Source organism: Elephantulus edwardii, unplaced genomic scaffold, assembly GCF_000299155.1.
Source record: "Elephantulus edwardii isolate Elephantulus edwardi_28Jun2011 unplaced genomic scaffold, EleEdw1.0 scaffold00030, whole genome shotgun sequence".
In the NCBI taxonomy this organism is placed as follows: domain Eukaryota; kingdom Metazoa; phylum Chordata; class Mammalia; order Macroscelidea; family Macroscelididae; genus Elephantulus; species Elephantulus edwardii.
The window spans coordinates 13,590,889-13,606,159 of record NW_006399780.1 but is presented as its reverse complement, the minus strand read 5'-3'; the positions used below and the strand labels follow the sequence as shown (position 1 = coordinate 13,606,159).

At 35.7% G+C, this 15,271-nt stretch overlaps 1 protein-coding gene across 1 annotated transcript in view; it reads left to right on the top strand.

Annotated features, from left to right (window-relative positions):
* MRPS9 (mitochondrial ribosomal protein S9) overlaps window positions 1-15,172 on the top strand; it is an 80,410-nt gene extending 65,238 nt beyond the window's left edge. The window contains exons 7-11 of the mRNA XM_006883843.1: window positions 405-480; window positions 4,927-5,095; window positions 5,941-6,049; window positions 10,437-10,606; window positions 15,081-15,172. Of these exons, the coding sequence (XP_006883905.1) occupies window positions 405-480; window positions 4,927-5,095; window positions 5,941-6,049; window positions 10,437-10,606; window positions 15,081-15,172 (616 nt within the window). The remainder of the gene's footprint in view (window positions 1-404; window positions 481-4,926; window positions 5,096-5,940; window positions 6,050-10,436; window positions 10,607-15,080) is intronic.
* The last annotated feature ends 99 nt before the right edge of the window (window positions 15,173-15,271 follow it).

The window sequence follows — 15,271 nt, the reverse complement described above, 5'->3', positions numbered from 1 at the left end:
ATTGTTATTGTTGTTATCTCCCGTCAAGTATGGCCACTATAAATCAGAAACAACTTGACAGCAGTGAGGTTTTAGTTTTGCTCGGTTCACTGGCTGGTTAACCTTGTGTCCGTGATGTCTCTTTGATGTAAATTGTGAAAAGCAGGCACAATTTTCATTTTTAAGAAATTTAGTAGATTTTAATAAGAGAAAAGTTCCACAGGAGCATATTTCACTCTTCAAAGTGTTTGCTTTCTGAAGTAGACTGAGGCAATAGAGTAGTAATTCTCAAAAAAAGAGTTTTCATTGTACTTTTATTTTAAGTGTGTTTTTGAATTATGAATTACTAGTTATGTTGGATCTTTTGTGATGTAACTCTAATTGCATAGTTAATTAAAAAGAGAATATATGTGATATTTTAACAGAGGCCTGATTGGCAGCAGATGGCTGATTAAGGAGGAACTAGAAGAAATGTTAGTGGAAAAACTGTCAGATCAAGATGTGAGTAATTAATCTTTTTAATTTAAGGGGTCCTGTGCTGTAAGAATGCAGACAATTGCTGTATTTAGGATCCTAATAGTAATGTTCCTCAGCAGCAGGTGTTCCTAAGACAATTAAAAAAAACCAACTAAACACATTCATTGTGCATTTACCATGGGAGGACCTTACCACTGGTCTTAAAAGTGACATGCTTATTCCCCAGATACTCCTTTTATAAATGCCCTTGTATCCTCTGCCAGTTGTTTTAGGAGAGTGCGGCAGATGTCTTGTTTCATTTTCTTCAGTAAAGCGTATAGCTGATTTTGTAAGTTAATGATAAGTGTAAGGAAATGCTACAGGTTAAGTAGAAAAGAAATGAAGCGCGTTGGTAGAAAAGGGATGAACTCGCTGGTTACCATTGTACAGTTTACTGCTTTCTGGTTTACCTCATGTGCGTTTCTGTAAGGTCATTGAGAGCTGCGAAACCACCTGTATCAGAATCTCTTGGAATATTGATTTGGTGATTACAAATAAAATTTCTTTTAGTGATTATAAAAACCATTTCTGAGATGTAGCTCAGAATCTATAGGAATTTCAGGAATGTACATATTTTACCAAGCTTTCCTGGTGACTTGTCGGCCCACAGTTTGTGACCTCATACTTTTGGGTTCCATTGTTGTTCGTTTTTTTAATTAAAAAAGTGTAACATTTAAATATTTTATTGTTTACATTTTAGATTACTTTTGAAAAGATTTAGAATGTAGATAAAATTTCCAAAATTGTTCCAAGATTGTTACTTCACAGCAGAGGCTAACATTATTAGTACCTTGCCTTCACGTAGATGGTGTACTTAAATTATTCTTTTCTTGTCTAACATATTGGAGAAATTAATGATTTGGAAAGTTGCACTGTTTAATCAAGGTGTCAGGCATTTAGTTAGCAGTAGTAGATCCATGGTTAATTTTTACTATCCTTGCTGCCAAGTCAGTCTTGAACTACTCAAAATAATCTCTAATCCTTTCTTCATTGGAAGCATCATTTCATTGTTTATTTTATTTTAGTGTTTCTATATTTGCATTTTTCTCCCACTTTTGGAAACAGCTCAAGAAATTCAATGCAGGTATGAAGCTTTGAAAACAAGACTTTTTTTTTTAAATTAAAAAAAAATTATGTACCATCTAGTTGCTAACCCTCAAGCCAGCTTTCAGAGGCTGTAAACTGCGTGGCAGGAGATTGCTCATCTTTCTCCTGTGGAGTAGCTGGTAGACTGGCCACATGCCTTTGGATTGGCAGCATAGTTCTTTAACACTGAGAGGGGAGGGTGTGTGTGTATGTGTATGTAATCTGCCTCATTGCTATCAAGGAGGTGACTCAGAGCTGACCCTTCAGCAGGTTTCCAAGGCTGTAAATCACATGGGAGGAGACTTCCCATCTTTTTCCCAACTAGTAACTGGTGAATTCGAGCCACCAGAGAAGTATGGGCTCTGGGTTAGCAGCACAGTTCTGTATGGACGATGCCACCAGAGCTCTCTATTTACACTTATTTTAGAGGTATTGGCTATCAGAAGGAACACTGAAACTTATGACTAGGCTCAAGATGGAATTGTAGGAGTGGTCAGCAATTTCTTAAGCCTATTTCACAAACAAAGCTAGTATATCCACCTCTTTGTAGCTTCCAGAACTTGTCAGTTTGTAGAAAAGGAAATTGAGAAAAGGTAGGCACACCTTTTTCTTTACAATTTCAGGCCAGTGCCATGGGAGCCTAAATATTTCATGTTACTTGGAAAATTGCTGCTCTATTTGTCATTGTCACAAGACATTTTAAGTATTTTATGTTAATGTTACTGGTGGGAATTTTGCCTATTTCATTTTCCCCATTGCCAACACCGTCCCCTCTCTCGACCCATATAGACTCAGGTCCGAGTCATGTTGGGTAGTATCTGATCTTGTGTTTCATACTTTCACTTTTTTTAATTGTGGTTTTAATGAAAGTTTTAGAAAGAATGGGTTTTCATTCATCTATTGATACACTGTTTCCTCCCTCCCCCAATTCACTCTAATGCATATCTTGTTCCCTGTTGTCATTTGCCATACGCAGATGTCTGCTCACCTATTCCCTTCAGATAGTCCCTCCTTCTCCTATTCCAGTGTAGTGTTTATTATTTATCCATTCTTTACTTGCTCTCAATTCCCCCATGTCCCTGCTATTTTTATAACAGTGGTCCTATGCAGTATTCATCTTTTGTGACTGAGATATTATACTCAGCACAACGTCTTCCAGACTCATTCATGTATAGTGTTTTTAAAAAGTTCAGTGCTTTTCAGTCCTGCTTAATATTTCATTGTGTGGATGTACCACGGTTTTTTTATCCATTCATTTGGGGAAAAAATATTTGGTGGTGACTTATTTGATAAGGGTTATTGTTGTTGTTATTAGGACAGTCGAGTCAAGTATGACACATAATGATCCTTTGAACAACGGATCTGAACCCCATTCTGTCCAGTGCCATCTTCATACTTCTTGGAACACTAGAGGCCATCGTGGCAGTCACTTTGTCAGTCCACCTGACTGACGGTCTTCCTCTCTTTCACTAACCCTCCACCCTTTGAAACACAATTTCTTTTTCTAAGGAAGAGCCCATCCTGACAACTAATATTAATAAAATACTCTTAATACCATAACAAGAAAAAGGCAAACAACCCTATCACAAAATGAGCACAAGATACAATACAGACACTTTGCCAAAGAAGAAGTTCTGTTGACAAATAAACACATGAAGAAATCTTCAAAATTCCTTGCTATCAGAGAAATACAGATCAAAACAGCAATGAAATACCATCTCTCCACAGCAACAATAGCAAAGTTTAGTGGTGCAATGAGCATCAAATGCTGGTGAAGGTTGGAATGTAAGATGGTACTGCCACTGTGAAAGACAATCTGGTGCTTTTTAAAAAAGTTAAATACCATTTGACTCAGCTATCTCACTACTAGGAGTATACCCTAAAGGAACCAGAACCGAGATGGAAACATAGGTATACAGTATACACACCTGTGTATTGCAGCATTATTCATGATAAAAGAATGGAAGCAGCCCAAGTGCCTTTCATGCTTTTTTTAAAAATAATAGTTTACTGTTTTAAGTAAAAGTTTATCTAATAAATAAGTTTTGCCTTGTAGCGCTTGTTTACAGATTATTTGTGATTGTTCACATACTGCTTGTTGCCATTCTGTTAGTTCTGTGTCTGTTAATCAAGAACAGTTGTTAATCTCCCTTTCTTTGCCTCCCCATCCTTGCTTTTAGGTAAATGTTGACCATGGTTTTAGGGAACACCTCACCCAGGATGATACAACTTTCTTTTACACTACAGTCTGTTATTTGACTGAAAGGTGACCTGCAGAAATAACTTTAATTCCAACTTCCAAAGTATTTTAGAGTAGTAGCCTCAGGGATTCCTTTAGTCTCTGTCATCACATCACCATCATGAGCTTCCTGACATCCAGTGTGTCTGTCATGTTTTAGGAATTTGAGTCTTCTTCTACATATTCTGTCATTCTACCTGAGACCTCCTAATGTGTGTCTGGTCACAGTGGTCAGTAGTAGCACCCGGCCACTATATATTTCATAGTGGCAGATTTTCACTGTAAAGGCAGTGATAACAAAAAAAGAGTATGATGTTTAGGGTTGGCAAAAACTTAAGTAAGCTTACCAAAAGCTAGGTTTCACAATCCATATTAACTAGAGATCTCAAGTATTAGTTGTTTCCTTTTGCATAAACACTTTAAATGATTATTCTGGCTTCTAATTTTAAGGGGTTAATACCAAGTTGTTTACTTTCTAATCACATGTTCAAGAACTATTAAAAAAAATGCACAGAGTAGCAAGGATAATTTATTTCAAGAGGTTGCCCTTTAAGTCAAGTATCTCTTGAATTTTTAAATAGCTTGATTGTTCGGTTTTAAAGGAAATCATAAACATTTAAAGTAACACAGCTTGAACAGCCAAAGCTATATTTGCCAAATGTATTATGAAATATAATTTAAGAGGCACATTTTCTCAAAATCAGACTATTTCCATTTCACTATACATAACTTACTGGAGATTATTTATAAAGCTCCTTGATACAGTTCTAATATAAGAGTAGACATTATACTTTAAGATCATCTTAATATTTTTTGAAAATGAATTTAAATATCGATTTCATATAATCATAATCCAGAAAAATGTATTCTTTTTTCTGAATTATAAATGTCTTTGTTTCTTGAAAGAAAAGATACAATGCTAAAGATACACAGAGAATGTGATGCATCTGCATGCTGTTTTAAAAGCAGCATGAAGATGCAGAAGTGTCATCCTGTCAAAATTCATCAAGAAAAGCAACATTGGAAAGATCAAGTATATAAAAATAGAAAAAACTTAGCAAATGCAATTACACTTGCATCTTCTAATGAATTTTTATTGTCTGCAGTATGCACAGTTCATTCAGCTGCTAGAAAGATTATTGACATTGCAGTGCGGTGCTGCTGAAGATGAATTTGTGCAGAGGTTTCGAAGAAGTGTAACTATTCAATCACAAAAACAGCTGATTGAACCTTTACAGTATGACGAGCAAGGAATGGCCTTCAGCACAAGCGAAGGTAATAGCATTCTGTGGAGAGAAAATAAATTCAGTGGAGTTTGAGAAACCACAATTATTTTTATTTGCTATAGTAACCTAACATTCATTTGATTTTGTTGGTTTGCTTAGTTTTGCTACAGCTCTCTTGAGTTTCCTAATTCTTAATTTGCTACTGAAATTTTAAAAAGAAAACTGAACCTTATAATGCCCCAGGGAAAAAATGTAGCTAAATACTTATGCCAACATTAACACTTTTTATTTTAATGTATTTATATTACATCTTATTTTTACATTTTCAACTGGTAGATTGAATAAAAGTTTATAGTAAAGAAGTCTATAATATGAAAAGTGCACAGGGAACCTGCTTGTCAGCTGTTAAAACTGTGGGCCTTGTGAAAACTTTTCAGGATATCAAATCACATTTTCCATATTATACACATGCAAAGACATTTGACCTAGTGTAACTTTTTAAGAATTGACCTATTAGATGTTATATCTGCACCGTAAAAACAGTGGTATCATTCCTTCATCATTTTCAACAGTTTCTGTTTCTTTTTCCTATTAATTATACACATATTTTTTAGTTACTATGATTGTATTGACTATAAGAAAAGACTGTAAATATTTAAAATTAGATGTAAATAAATTAGTTCTTTTTATTGGTTATTCATGCTAATTTAAAATCACACTAGTGTCCCCAACATAGAATTGAAGAATAAAGTTATTTTTTACATCTATTATGGTAGTTTATTTGTTTTTATTTATAGGAGTCTTAGAATGTTCATCTGTATAATAGTTTATATATTGTTATTTTAGAAAAACAGGAATTTGATATTTTAAATTTTTTTTTGTTTACTTTTAAAGGGAAAAGAAAGAGTGCAAAAGCAGAAGCAGTTGTTTATGAACATGGAAGTGGAAAAATAAAAGTAAATGGAGTTGATTATTTACTTTACTTCCCAGTGACACAGGACAGGTGAGTTGCTATTTTGTTTTGTTTTGTTTTTAAAGAAAATACATTATGAAATACCTAATAATCAATTTTTAAAACTTGTGAATTTTGTTTTCATTATATTTTTCTGCATCATTATTTCTTTTTACAGATGTAATTTTTTCACACTCAAATGAAAGCGTGTACATTTTTACCTAGTTTTCAAAATATTTTTCCTTTTTCAAGCTTTCTAGATAAAAATATAGGGAGAACAAAAATCAGCTGTTTTATGGGTTAAAACAAGACGTCAAGCTCTGCATACTTCTTAATGTTAAATATGGCAATTTTATATTTCAAATATTGTATCCTATGAGGAAATAGACTTTGAACATAGGTATTATATTCCTGATCCTCTAATGCACTCTCATCTTACTCCCTGTGTGAATTGCTATATAAAGCCTTCTTCTTGAAAAGTTCATATTTTTCTGTTAGTTTTTTTCTTTCCCAATGCTTTCCCTGTTTCCTAAAAGTGTTACAGTTTTAAAGGTCAAAAAGCTAAAGTTCTTAAGCTATGCTTTTATTAAGAAAAGAGAACCTTTATAATGAATATAAGCTTCTGGACTTTAAAATCCTTCATGAACTGTATGTGTATATATATGTATATATATTGGTATGACTAGTGACTATCAAAAAGTAATTCACTTTAGCTCTGTTTAACATAAATTAATTCTATTCTTTTCTCTGGAAAGAGGATAGAAGAAGCTCTTATTTTCCTTATTGAAAGCCAGAGAGAGACCCATACCACAGATACTATAATTCCAACATTTAAAATGCTAGAAGCACAGGCACTTAACCTATTGTCTCTTACAGCAAGCCTCAACTATGGCTAGATCTCACAATTAAATAATATCCTTAATCTTATTCTTTTATTTGGATTAGGAAGATAATGACAAAGATTCTTCATTCCAAATCTTATTCTAGGCATTATGAAGATATCTTAGAAGCAGGAGTGGCATCCACTTCCTAAACAACATTCCTCTGCAAACTCTATGGCATCCACTTCCTAAACAATATTCCTCTACAAACTATGAACTTAGGTAAATGATGATAGTTATAGAAAGGCTTCAGGCCTTTTGTTCATAGGTCTGCTATGAGTCATGCTTGACTTGATAGCACGTAACAACAAAAACAACATGAAGGTATCAAAGCTATTTAAGATATGATTCCACCCTCAAGAAACTTTCTATCCAGTTGGGAAAGCTAATTTTGATGGGAATGAACGCACAAAACAGCACAGTATCTTTAAGTACCTGTAGGGATATTTTCCATCACAGGAGCAGCCTCAGAATTGACAGATTTAGCAGTAAGATGACACTTGACCAGTAGGAAAACTACCAAACCAAGAATCAGGCGATCTTGGTTCTTTTTCTTGGTGCGGAAATTAATGGGTTAAGTTTAACTCCATATCTCTAAGCTGCTTGCCTCAGAGTAGAATGAACCGCTTACTTCTTATTTTCCATAATCTCTTCTTTAGACTGTTTTTACACAAATAGAGAACATATATTTGGAAGTGTTGACTTCGCTGCGTTCTCAGAGTCATCAGGTCTTCTATACAACAGGTGTTTTTTGCTCTATAGCTGGTACTATGGGGAAACAAAGGTCAATAATCTTCTGATTTGGAAAGACCAGTTGGCCAGTAAACCAGCTCTTAAAGTATCATCTGTACAAAAGAAATAAAATTCTGTACCTGTCCTTCACCATATAATAGAAGAGACAGGCTTAGCATTTTAAGCAATTAGAGTAGAATAAATGAGCGTGTGTAATTATGTGTTAAATTTTAAGCCATAGAAATGGTACTATAGAGGTGTAATGCAAAGAAAATATACTTGAAAAAGTAATTTATTAATTTATATTTTCAAAGTGGCTTTGACTCATAATAAAAAGCAAAGTAAATTTTATTCTTTTAACTCAGAATTTCATCTTAAATTCCTGAGAGATGAATTATGAAATATTTTTTGTGCTGTATAATTATTTTGTGTATGAACTAATTTGCAGTCTACTTTAATTGGAATTACCAGCTGTATAATGTCCATTTAAATTGTTACCTTTTGGGGTATTTTTTTTTAATTTAGCTATATTTTACTGCTGTTCAGCAGTATTCTAACTTTCTAACAGTCCAAAATTTTTTTTTAATGGTTCTTTCTCACACTGGCCATTCTCTATTACTGAAATATATTTTTTAATAACCGTCTTTTTTCTTCCCTTTTATCCTATCCTGCTTTATTTATACAAGCACTTGCTAGGCTGTGATAAAATTTAGAGATTAAGATGGATAAACGCTTAAACTCTCAAACAAGTGGTTGTCCTTTAGCCTCGCTTGGTAACTTCTCTCCTGTCATAGCCCACTTACATCATTTACATCTCATAACTGTATGTGAGATTTCCTGTGGTGTGTGCACATACAGCCCAAAGATTGGGAAAATGATGGAATTAGATCATCAACCTCTAATTTTTCCTTAAGTATTTTAATAACATGACTACTAGTATGCTAATTTTATAATTTCTTGGTATTTTTTTAGTTTTGTTCCTTCAAAACATTTGTCAAAAAAAGCCATTGAGGTTTATGTAGTATCATACCACCACTTGTATGGCTATAGGAATTGCTTCATTCCCATATTATTTTGTTCCAAATTCCAACCCACGGTGCTAAGAAATGTAGGATAATTAAATTATTTGGTGTTTTATTACTCTTAGATACTGTTTAGTGCTTTACTGGTGAAGAATTGCGCTGCCAGTTCAAAGGCAGGTGGTTTGAATCCATCAGCTGCTCCATAGGAGTGAGAGATGTAGTCTCCTCCCATGTTGTTTACAGCCTCTGGGGAAAACCCAGAGGGTCCCTTATGTGTCAGTTCTGACTCAATGACAAATAACAGCATACTCTTTGCAGGGCTTCTGTCTGATGTGCATGTGATTATTTTGCCAATGTAGCATGAACAGAAACACATGAATTACCTGTTCTTATCCATCCTCACTGTTAAAATAAGCTATCTTTTGGGTCTTGAAAGTAAGCAAATGCAATGGAAATTTACTTTTCTAAATAAAATTCAGAAGAGATATTAGGACAAAATAACAAAAACATAGTAAGTGTATGACAGAAATAGCTGTGAGCATTGTTTCTGGCATATAAATAATGTTCAGTAACACTTGTTAAGTTGAGAGAAACAAAAAAGTCCAAGGCCAAGTTTTGTCTATGTTCCATTTTCTACCTCTGTGTAGGACTGGCCAGGGCCATATTGACTCTCACTGACCACTAAAGGAAGCATATCTGACTTGAGTTGTACACTATGTCACCTGGCACTAGGGAAATAATAAGACCCTACAATGTGGATATTTATAATAGGACTATGCATTTCACCAATGATGTAGGAGATTAATTTTAGTAACTTTAAAAATAAGCAATATCAAGATAAGCATTATATATTATACATACACATCATAGCAGACTTTGGTAAACCCAATTGGCATTTGACAACTGCTTGAGAATGTTAATATATTTATCATTGAATCCAGAGAGGTTAAAGTCCATTGGAGTCCTCCAAATTTTATATTTTTTTACATTATTTTCAAGCTTTTGAAGTTCTCTTTAGGAAAAATGAATAAAAAGTAAAATAAGTACTACTAGGTTGTTGCTGTCGAGTCGTAGGCAACTCATAGCAACCTTATGAACAGAAGACCTGGACACCTATATAACTTTCATCCTTTCTCCAAGTTCATAGGGTTTCCAGGCGCAAGCTGTTGCAAAGTGGATGCCACTCCTGCTTCCAAGCTTGTTTTAATCAGGGAGCTCCACCAAACCCTGTCCACCATGAGTAACCATTATCACATTTGACTCATCAGTGTCACAGTGTTCAATTTCACAGCAACCACAAGTTACCTCTGTACAGCAAGTGGACGTACCAGGGTTATATGACCTAGAAGAATGTTTCACCAAAAACAATTATAGGCAGGTCTGAGAGCTGCGGATTGGAGTCACCCACCTTTGGCTTGGGGGGCGTCATTTTCTGTCCACTAGGCCAACTGATCTCTCTCTATGTTGCTGCCGTTCTTGTTGTTAAGTGCCATCGAGTCATAGGCGACTCATACTGACCCTATGAACGAAAGACCTGGGCACCTGTATAACTTTCATCCTTTCTCCAGGTTCATAGGGATTCCAGAGGCAAGATCAAAGTAATAAACCTTAGAATTCTCAGAGTTGCATCACAAAATAGTGCCCACTTCAGTGTTTTCATAACATGCTTTAGTGGATTATTGATCAGGAAATAGGAAAAGTCATTGTTATGCATAATACAGTTTTTGTAAATGTTCAGAATGTCCTTTAAAGCCATGTGTCTTTATAGTAAACCTAACTGTATTTACTTGTGATGTACTTCAGAGAACAGTTGATGTTCCCTTTCCACTTCCTTGACCGGCTTGGAAAACATGATGTGACCTGCACAGTATCAGGAGGCGGGAGGTCCGCACAGGCTGGAGCAATACGCTTGGCAACTGCAAAAGCTTTATGCAGTTTTGTCACAGAGGATGAAGTCGAGTGGATGAGACAAGGTAGGGGTCTAAGTTGGAAAGGCATGATAATACGTACTGTGTTCTGATTCTTGGACTGTTTCTGTGTGCCTTCGAGTCAACTCAATAGTAAACCTGTGGGGCAGAGGACAGCTGCTAGGTAGATTTTCTAAAGCTCTTTACAGGTCTTTTCTACACAGTCACTGGTGGATTGTAATCACTCACCACCTTTTGGGTAAGAGGCCAGCACGTAACCTTTAATGCTGCCAGAGATCTTTATTGTACTAAAACTCACTGCTACCGAGGTCAACTCCTAAGAACCCTCTATCTGGTCTGAGACAAAATCTATGCTAGAAGAGATGGGGCATCTTTCTTTTGTCAATATACTGGTGAAACTTGAACTGCCAGCCTTTTGGTTAGCAGCTTGACACATTATATGCTATCCCACCAGGGCTCATTATTCTTGTACTCTACTGTTGTTGTTATGTGCCCTTGAGTCGGTATCAACCCATCACTTCAGTGGGTTTTCAGAGGCTGTAATTAACTCCCTCAGAGCAGCTGATGAATTCTGACTTCCTGCCTTGGAGTCAGCTGGCAACTCCTAACCTACTAGACCACCAGAGCTCCCCGTTCTATACTGCTGGTCACCTGAACTTAGTGAAAAGTACTGTGTTAAATATATGTTTTATATTTTAGTTTCCTCGTTTATCTTTTCATTCTCAAGAAGCACAGTACTTTTGAAATTTGGTTTTCCATATAGAGTAAACTTGAATTAGAAAAAGAAGATGAAGTGGGCCTCTGAGTGATGATGAAATGTTCAGGCCAAAGGTTTGAAAAAGTTTGTTTTAACCTTATGATGTTAGCAATCCTAGTTCTGTTGTGTGTAATGAATAATTTGGCTGTTACTATTTTGTTGTAAATAATGTATAATTCTTTTATTTCCGATGTTTTTCTTTCTATTAGAAAGTCATTAAAAATTATCCTCTTGTCACTAGGATAGTAGTTTACTTTTCCACCCATTTGTGAATATATGACTCCCTATACAGTATGAGAAAGAATATACAAACTCTTCTTTCCCTAGGACATTGCTCCGAAACTACTACATCAGAAAGATTCTAGTGGAAGGCTGTCTTTGCACTCCTTATGAAAAGAGAGCTGTGTGTGTTGTTCTAGAGGATTCACTTATACATATGGGTCAACATTTCCTTTCTGGTCAAACAACAGGGTCGGATTAAATGATCTCTGCAGTCGCTCTGAGCACTGCTCTCTGGATTCCAATACTGTGGTTTAAATAGTGGCTGCTTAAGGGAGCTCTGGTGGCCTAATGGCAAGACGCTGCACTGCTATCCCAGAGGTACGCGGTTCAAATCCACCAGATGCTCAGCTGGAGAAGGAGGCAGCAATCTCCTCCTGTACCAGTCAGATCTGATTTGACGGTACACGTAAAAATAATACAATAAAAGTTTTAAAACAAAAAAAAGGTGGCTGCTTATTATTTAATCTAATTTCTCCTTTTTTTAAAAATTTTTTATTGTATTATATTTACGTGTACCGTCAAATCAGATCTGACTGGTACAGGAGGAGATTGCTCCCTCCTTCTCCAGCAGAGCATCTGGTGCTTTTGAACCGCGTACCTCTGGGATGTATTTAATCTAGTTTTTCAAGCCTCTTAAAAATCCATTTGTAAATAAATAATTCACTATTATATATGATTCATATCTAGTCATTAACATAGACTGATAGGATCTGAGTAATTCTAACTTGAGGACCTGAGGCATTTGCTACTGAAGGTCAAGAAATGCAGTCTTCAATATAGATTGAAGCTCGACATCAAAAAAACAAAGATTCTCACCACTGGACCAATTGGCAACAACATGATAGATGCTGGTTGGCACCAGCAGTCAGAAAATAAAAAGACAAATTGCATTGGGAAAATCTGCCATCAGAGACCTCTCCAGAATATTGAAGAGCAGTGATGTCAGACTAGAGACAAAGATGCACCTGATCCAGGTCATGGTCTTCGCAATTACTTGCTATGAATTAAAGAGCTGAGCAATGACTAATGGTGACAGAAGAGCAGTCAGTGACCTGGAGTTGTGCTAGAGAAGAGTGTTGAGCATACCATGGACTGCTAAGAGAACAGACAGGTCAGTCTTGGAGAAGGTGAAACCAAATTGCTTCTTGGAAGCAAGGATTTTGAAGCTCCATCACACATACTTTGGGCATGTTGCCAGGAGGGACCAGTCCTTTAAGAGGGACATCATGCTTAGAAGAGTGGAGGGACAACACAGGAGAGGAAGACCCTGGATAAGATGGATCAGCACTGGGTAATGGGAGTAGGTGTGTTGGAAACAATGAGATTGGCTCAGGATAGGAGAGGGTTCAAAGTTATTTTACCTAGGGTCGCTATGAATCACAGACAACTTCATGACACATAAAAACTACAACATGCATATCTTAAAGTAATAAAGCATTATTATTTGGAAATTAAACTATAATTTAGATAGTTCTTATCTGCACTTAGTTGAAAACACTGTCGCTTTCTTCTGTATTCTACAAGTATAAATATCTCAGTACACTTGTGGCGTACGTGTGCTTGAAGCTTGGTGGTACTGGTCTCCAGAGTTGGGGCTCTGTGGATAGCACTGCTCTAGTGCTTTGAATCCACCGCTCCTTGGAGAAAATAAGCAATCTCCTCCTGTGCAATTTATAACCTTGGAAGCCTGCTGAAGGGTCAACTATGAGTATTTTTGACTTGATGGCAATGGTTCCAGGATTTTAAAGTCCATCAATAGATCCATAATAAATTCATAAGGAAGCTTTACCTAAAATGAAATTAAGTGCTATATTAGAATGAAAAAGACATAATGAAAGCTTTGATTTGTTTATAGAAGTTAAGAGTTTTCTGGTCACTGGTATTTCTTGAAATCTATGGTCTTTATTCATATACTAGGCCCTACTGTTTGGGCCATTTGCTGAGAATAACTTGTTAATTGCCTAAAATTCCCATTGTCATTGATGAGTAAGAGAGTAGAAATTTCTGGTTTATAGTGAATTGGTTTTCCTTGCTAATAAACTATGCTAAAAATACAACTAAAAAAAATATTTCTTAGTTTCCGGAACAAAATGCCAAGGAATTTTGTTATTATACAGATGAAACCATTTCTTTTCTCAGATACATTTGACAAATCATATACTGTAATATGTGTGCATGTGTATTTGACTGTACATTTGATATATCCATAGATACAGTAAATTCTTGTTATTCATAGTAGTTATGGCCTGTAAAATTACCAGAGAAACTGAGCACACATACTGAACCATTGTTGCTAGGGAGAATATACAGAGTTTAAGTTCCTACAAGCCTCTGGTCACAATTTCCTTAAATAATCTGTGCATCATAACCTTTTTTTATACATGTGTCTGTTTAAAGACACTACATTTACTGTTGTTGTTGTTGTTAAGTGCTGTCAAGTTGGAGGTGACTCATAGGAACCCTATGAACGGAAGACCTGGGCACCGGTATAACTTTCGTCCTTTCTGCAGGTACATAGGGTATCCAGAGGCAAGCTATTACAGAAGTGGATGCCACTCCTGCTTCCAAGCTTGTTTTAATTGGGGAGCTCCACTAAACACTGTGCATAACCTTTTTTTATACATGTGTTTGTTTAAAGACACTACATTTACTACATATCATTATCTTGTTATATATATGAGCTTACAGCCAATAACCCTGTAACAAAGAATTTAGCCAGTATTTCTTTTCTACATAAGGCATGTCACCACTTTCTTGTGCCTAGCTTGAAGGCCATTTTAACAATGAAATAAATTATAAAAAGCACAAAAAGGCAAGATTCATGACATATGGCTGCAGAAAAGATATTTATCATACGAAAACTGAAATACGAAGGTAGACTGTTACTTCATTCAACCTCAGCTGTGAATGTGCACATTGGGTAACTTAAATTTTTGACCATTCTGTGAATGACCACAAATGTGCCATTAGTATTGTTACAAATGAGTATTATCAAGCGGGCAAATTAGCAAACAGAAAAACCATGAATAATGAGGGTTAACCATATTTTTCCATACAATGTTAAATATTCTCTCCCTCTTGTTGCTGTTAAAATTTTTGTCTCAGTAAAAATGAGCATACAGGATAATTTCCATTGCAGTAAACAGTGGTTGCCACCAACAGCTTGATCTTAAGTTCGTCAGATTTAAAGGTCAAAGAGAAGTCATGATTTTCATAGGATAAAGAAAGCAGATGATAATTTAGCCATTATTTGTCTCAGAAATTTGAAAAATATAATACAAATGAAAGTGAACTACTGTTGTGAGTTTTATACCAGGCTGATAAATTATGACTATAATAGGTCTCAGTGTTTACCTTGAGGGGTTGTTTTCTTTTCTTCTCTTTTATACGGTGTGTATAATTTCATGCAGTTCACCTACTTTCCAGCTAGGCAATATACATTTTCCATGGTTCATAAATATTCCTTTTTTTATGTTACAGCTGGACTACTTACTACTGATCCTCGTGTCAGAGAACGGAAGAAGCCAGGCCAAGAGGGAGCTCGAAGAAAGTTTACATGGAAGAAGCGCTAAGTGGATTTTCTCAGGGAAGTAGAGGAAAACTGTCTGTGTTGCTTGACTTGTTGCAGACTTAAAATCAGTATTTGTTGGCATACAAGAGGGCAATACAAC